This window comes from Sebastes umbrosus, chromosome 4, assembly GCF_015220745.1.
Source record: "Sebastes umbrosus isolate fSebUmb1 chromosome 4, fSebUmb1.pri, whole genome shotgun sequence".
Lineage (NCBI taxonomy): Eukaryota > Metazoa > Chordata > Actinopteri > Perciformes > Sebastidae > Sebastes > Sebastes umbrosus.
Window position 1 is genome coordinate 20,398,319 of NC_051272.1, and position 6,895 is coordinate 20,405,213.

At 41.2% G+C, this 6,895-nt stretch overlaps 1 protein-coding gene across 4 annotated transcripts in view; it reads left to right on the top strand.

The window, feature by feature from the left end:
- The window catches only part of tp53i11b (tumor protein p53 inducible protein 11b), a 61,356-nt gene extending 54,461 nt beyond the window's left edge, over positions 1 to 6,895 (top strand). For 2 of the 4 annotated variants that reach the window (XM_037767460.1, XM_037767461.1), the window contains 5 exons: positions 617 to 675; positions 846 to 894; positions 2,136 to 2,232; positions 4,685 to 4,786; positions 5,499 to 5,632. In XM_037767460.1, the coding sequence (XP_037623388.1) occupies positions 617 to 675; positions 846 to 894; positions 2,136 to 2,232; positions 4,685 to 4,786; positions 5,499 to 5,632 (441 nt within the window). Of the gene's footprint in view, positions 1 to 616; positions 725 to 845; positions 895 to 2,135; positions 2,233 to 4,684; positions 4,787 to 5,498 lie in introns of those variants that run through there. The other 2 variants (XM_037767458.1, XM_037767462.1) reach the window with 2 other exon arrangements.

Consider the following 6,895-nt stretch of genomic DNA (forward strand, 5'->3'; position numbering starts at 1 on the left):
CTTAGATAGTTGTAGATGAATATTAAGATGCTGGTAATATCAGACTAAACAGAGGATGCTTGCATGCCTCATATTTGTGTTTTTTTTCTGAGGGGTTCACATGAATATATTTATGCCAGAGGTGGAAAAACAATTGCCAGTTATTAGCATTCCAGCATCTTCTAGCATCCGTGATAAGAGATGTTTATCTTAACAGATATTACCAGGGAAACGCTCGGGTGTGTCTCCTCAATATTGCTGCGGGATGTGATTCATTCACTGTGGCATTTCATGAAATATTAACTGTTTTTCTACTCAACAGGAATAAAACATTGCTTTCAATTTGTCAAAAATATTCTCCCACTAAATGCTTTGGGCTTTTAAAAGGTCCTTATTGATGCTCAGCCTCTCTTCTGTTCTATCCACCGTTTTGTGTAATGTGCTTCTTTCCAGTAGCAGTAGGTACAGAGTTGGCAACATGAAACGCACATCCATGGAGGGCACTTTATTCTTGGTTATGTGGTGCTTTGTTGAAGGCTGTCATAATATATATCTGTTAAGATGACATGATTGCTTTTATATTTCCTTACTCACAACTCATTTCCTCTTTCTTTTGTCTCGCCTTGTTCGCTCACAGATCAGTCAGATGCTCGGAAACGAGATGAAGTTTACGGTGCGAGAGCCCGTCGGGCTGAGGTGAGATTTCAACTGCTCACACCAGCTCACAGTTAACACAGCAGACTATGTAAGGTCATCTCTCACTTCCACTGAATTCAACATCTTGTAAACTCTGAGAAAACAAATGCACAACCAGTATTGCTTACAGGAAGGATACAGTACATCATGTAATGTCTCTCTGTTCTCAGGGGGTGGATTCTCATCTCTGCAGTGGGTTTCACAGTTATGGCCGTGATGGTAAGTGTTGCTTAAATCCTCATCACAGTGAAGGAGTTGTTTCACATTCATGACTGAGGGCGCTTTCACAAGCCAACATTAACTCTGTTTTAATTGAAATCTGGTGCAGTTTGTTTGGGCGGTTGTGAACGCAGTAATCATACTCTGGCACTTGCAACAGGTGGTCTTGGACCGCTTCCAAAATGAACCAAAACGCAGGCTGCCTGTGCGGGCATTTGTTGAGATGGACACAGGTAAACGACAGGTTAACATGAGTGGGAGAGGACCGACTTGGACTTCTGCAGAAGTCCGATGTGTGATTGACATCTGGGCTGAAGAGAGCATATAGGATATGCTAAATCAAGTCCACAAAAATAGAGTAAAGTCATTCTGGATAAACTAAAGGAGAAGGGATTTGTGCAAACTGTAGATCAGTGCCAAGTCAAAATTAAAACATTTCGACAGCAATATATTAGGGCTGTCAACATTTTGTATCTGTTAAAGGGAGATTTGTCAAGTATTAAATACTCTTATCAACATAGGAGTGGGTGAATATGTTTGCTTATAATTGTATGTTTTATATTTATTATTAGCAATCACTTAACAACACAAAACAATGAGAGATATTGTCCAGAAGCCCTCACAGGTACTGCATTTACCATTCAAAAATATGCTCAAATCATTACATGAAACTGAAGCCCAACAGGCAACATCAGCTGTCAGTGTGCTGACTTGACTATGACTTGCCCCAAAACTGTCTGTAAAGGAGAGACTCATGGGTACCCATAGAACCCATTTTCATTCACATATCTTGAGGTCAGAGGTCAAGGGACTCCTTTGAAAATGGACATGACAGTTTGGAGCGTTATTTAACCTCCTGCCTTCGTCCAAACGGACTATAGCTTGTGAAAGCGCCATTAAGTCACTACATTTTTATAGTCTCTTTCAGTATAGAGACTTTTGTACAGTTACTGAAGGAGAAAAATCACTCATTGTCAAAAGAGGAGAAATCCTGTTGTGCAGCAGTGAGTTTTTATAGATTTTTTCCCAACTTATCAGTGAGGGACATCTGGAGAAACAGCTCCATCATTGTCGGCTATAGCGGCTAAATGCTCAGTGTCCTCAGTGTTGAGGTCATATACAGTGATTCACAGACAGGGACACTTTGTCAATGCTGCTGCATTTTGGGGCTGTTTGGGGAGAACAGAATGCTGTTGTGTTGATAGACAGAGTTGTGTTGTGCTTTTTGTTTTCCTACACAGGCCCTGGTGTTTCCCAACCAGCTATTTGAGGTTGTTTTCGAGGAGGAGCTCTCCACGACTAGCATCTCCATTCGCCTTTATGGAGGAGCGCTGCTTAGTAAGTCTTCACTCCTATTCATGCATAACAGTGAACATAGCTTCGCATGTGGGAGTACATTCACCGCGCTGACACGCAGCATTTTAATATTTATCTATATCTGTTAACAAAAATGTAATCTGCCCTACTGCACGTGATCTTTTGTGATAATGCATTCATTACAGTTCACACACGCACATTCAGATGACGTACAAAAAAGCTCTCTTCTTGCTGCAAAATCATCCCTTCAGGCTACAAACCAAGGCTGTGTCATTTGATTCAGTTACTGTTCACTGTGAGGACTTGACAGGAGTACAGAGACCAATTCTCCAGAATGCTCACACCAAAAGCTTCCACATGCCTCTGTGGCCTCATATATCAGATCTAAATCCGACGGGAACACAGTGAGGGATGGCAGGACAGTGTATGTACTGTATGAATGTGTGTGTGGGTTGGCCTGGAATTCAAAGGAGGCAGTGTACTATTCTACATTGCTCTTCTGTGCCGCACCATCACCAGGAGACAATCGATGCTCATATATATGCCAGTCAATTCTGGCATTTGCGATTATTTTAATTGTTTCAGTGAGTCAGTCACTCAGTTAGTGATTACAGGTTTGTGATTGCTATGTGAAGAGGCACAGTGTGACTGTGGCAGAGAGGCAGGTAACATACAGGTTGCTCCTTGATAGGAAAGTAAGCAGGGAAATAAAGAAGGGTGAGAGCTAGAGCTGCACGATTATGGCCAAAATGCTAATCACGATTATTTTTGATCAATATTGAGATCACGATTATTTATCGCGATTATTTGTAGATTTTAGGGACAAAATATTTTTATTGTAAATTCACATTTAAATAAACAGAGCGTTAGAATTCTAAATGTTATTATTTTACTTTGTTATTGTCATCTATAGTGGTTCTTTGCAAATATAAATATTATTATTATTTGGAAATAAATTATTGTATTTTTATGGATAGTTTTAATTATATATTAGAAGCTGCTTAGAGGTAGTGTTAAGAAGTTAAACAGGACATAATTCCCTCTCTCTTATCTAAGCGGTATTTTACAAGATTACATTTGAATGCATCAAGATAGCGTTATAATCTACCATCGCCCAATAGTTATTCTACAGAGAGAAGCTGTGATTACTCTCAGCAGCATCATGGGAAGGCATTACCATAATAAGTGTCTGATTAAGTTAGCTGTTCCAAATGTTTTAATGTTGTTTCTCCTCGGCTTATTTTGGACTTGCAGTTATGACAAATTACAGCTTTATGTCTCCTTCACTCACACTGAAGAACTTCCACACCGACGACATGTTGTGTTTGTGTGACGTTACTGACTGTGTGCCGACGTAAAACCGTCATGTGGCGGCAGCACATTTGTGTCTGACGGGCAAAAAATATATAATGTATGAGACCGCTGAAAACCGTCCAGCTTTGGTCGGCTGCTGATTGATTGTGCATCTCTAGCTGTTGGTGTAGGAAGCGCTTGATTTATGCAGCAGTTTTCTATGAGCGGAGCATTTTAAACGTCAATATCGCAGTCGATCACGTTCATTTAATTGTTGGAAGCCAAAATCGTGATCGCGATTAATATTCCATTAATTGTGCTGCCCTAGTGAGAGCAAAGACTTAGCATATATCCAGTAAGTTTTGCGAGGTTGTCACTTTCAGCCAAGTCAGGCCATAACATATGTCAGAACGCCGGCACCGGGGCCTTATATAGACATAGGAGCAGAACATATTTCATCCTCCCTCACAAGACATTTATGGAAATACTAAGGAGAAACCTCATACTGCACTTTTAACACATTGAACGCACATCTTGATGAATCTGAAGAAAAACAAAAATAACCCTCTGGATGATTACTGCGTTGTCTGAGGAGAGAGACTTTAAACACATGGCACTGTGGAGCAACATATTAATGAACCAGCTCTCAGTCTCATAAGGCCAACAAAAGAGGGGCTTCTTTATTATAAATGTCAGCGGGGCTGTGGGGATTAGCGAAGAAAAAGGGTGATGTCTTCCAGGACAAGGAGCGGTAAAGGGGGCGATAGATGGGGTCTCATCTGCCACACAGATGGAAGCTGGCAGGAGGATACAGTCCATCAGCCCTCCCACCTATCTGCCTACCCCTGCTCGTTTCAATCGCCTCACTGGTGTGTGTGGGTGGGTGGGAGTGAAATACAGGAAAATTAACCAGAGGAATCGCAGGGAATGAAATGATCTAGCACAGGCTTTTATCAGAATCAATGAGTCAGAGCATTCAATGGATCATCAATAGGCCACTTATCACCGTGTGCACATTGCATCGCAGATTACAGCTGCGGGTAAATTGTTCTCAGTAGTTTTGTTAGTGGATTTGCTCTTGGACGTGTAGGAGTCTTCTCTCCTGAGCTTCCTCCTTTTTTTTGTTTTCATTCCCATGCCCTTGAACCTATATATTCCTTTTTATCACATCTTTTTCCAGGCCTGGCCCTCATCATGTGGAACGGTCTCTACACAGCAGAGAAGGGTGTCCTCCAGTGGACTCTGCTCAGTGAAGCCTGCTACTTTGCTGTCCAGTTTCTTGGTGATTTAAATTCCTCCAATACATTTTTTCAACAGCTCTGTTTATGTGTTTTTGTCCCTACCTGTTACAATCACGATCTCACTTAGTGACAGAGTTGAGACAAACCATTAGTCAGAATTGATTTTACCAAAGAATATTGTAATTGTGTCGATACTGCCCTCTTGTGTTCAGAGTGTAGAGTCACAGCCTTGCATTATATTAAAGGAGAGGTTCACACAGTTTCAAGTCTCACATGCCTATATGTACATTGAAACAGCTTTTGGTCTCCATCACCATTCCTCCTGTCCATACTGGACTCAAAGAGACCCCTTCCTAAAGCAATTACAATACAAGTGATGGTGGACAAATTTCTTTGTGGTACATACCCTCCAACCCAGCTCTGCAAGGAAACACCATCCAGGGAATTTTATACTAAAATGACTAACTTTGACTAAATTTGTCTAACACAGACTGATAATTGCCGTGACAAATACCTCTTTCAATGTATATATGGGCTTTCAAATATTGTTTTAAGACAAACTTGAAAAAAATATGAACTTATTCATCTTTAAGATCCACTTTCTATAGGTTAAGGGGCTGATCACACCGAGACGCGTCGCTAAAGGCTAAAGACCACTTCAAAAACGCGTGTTTTGCTGGCGATGCATCTCAATGTGCCTTTTTCTTAATAAAAGTCATATCTCAGGTACTAAATATTGTTCTGTGGTTTCAGTGACATCCTTCACCTTACTGGAGATTGGCATCCTACCCTATGGTGCCGTGCTGCTGCTCCTCAGTCGGGTGCTCTTCCTGGTGGTCACCATGGCTTTCTACTACCACCTGGGCCGTAGGGCGAAGAAGATCTGAGCTGACTACTGGTTGACACTTCCAGGGATGGGGACAGCTGAGCACAAATCACAAACAAGGGGTCAGAAGGTTTGGAATAATATTTGATTGGGGCTTGGAGCATTACTGCCCCCTTCCATGGGACCTAGCCTATTGTAACCCCCCAGTATTCAACAGATGAGCACAGCCTCACATTCCAGACTCTACAACCAGGACGAGACACCTCATAGTGAGAGTGAATCACTCTTTCACTGGGCTGTGAGGTCAAGCCCCTCGACACACATTCCTCCCTTGTGCAGTTCTGTTATAAAGAAGGAGCTAGCAGTTTGTAGTGCGTTGCGTCACCTAGTTATAGGATTTAATTTGTACAGTACATCTGACTGTGTTGTTCATGTACAGGCCACATGATTTCCAGATTCAGTATTTTGTGTTATCTAAAGTTGCATCTTGACACCACTTCTTAATCACACTCAAGGATCTCTAATATGCATCCTTTTTGACGCCGTTGATGTTAACTCATACTGTATGTATGCTAAAGTGAAGCCTGAGTATCTGTGCTCTTGCATGCTTCTCTGACAACTCTTTATCGAATGGGGAAAAGCATTAACTGTGCTCAAGATTCAGGTGCAGTCAGATGAGCTAAATGCTGGATGAGTGACAATGAACCTTTTCTTATACAGCTGACAGCTGTCTTAGTCTGCACACTGAGGGAAACTCCTAAAGATCAGTTTTTACTCTCAATCAGATTTAGACTACCCAAAAACAAATGCTGAATTTAACATTTTTCAGGGACAAAGTGATTTTTGTTTTTTTATTCCTTGAGGTATCAGTCAAGAAGTTCTACCAAAGTGAATAGGAGTTGTTTTGTACAGAATATTTACACTGCTGAGATTAATAGTAAATAATATGTAATGTTGAGAAATGTACATGTGACCTGACTCGTAGAAGAGAAGCAGTGTTGTAGTGTGTGCGCTGGTAGGCAGGGCTTTAGCCTGAGTGATCTTACAGACAAGTATTTTAACATCCTGACCTTTACTGTAAAGCTAGCGTCACAAGCCCAGCACGCAGAGCAAACCAACCTGAGCTGGTTCCTCTTCAGTGATGTAGCACAGTTTTTTACAGACACCTTATCTTTAGCCTTAAAACTACTTAAAAAGAACGGTCATCAACACTGCATCCTACTTCTTGTACATATGTATATAAAAGTATTTACTATTACGTGGTGTTCTTGTGAACCGAACAGGGAACGTGTTCAGTATTAGTTAAATGACTTTCAAAGATCAA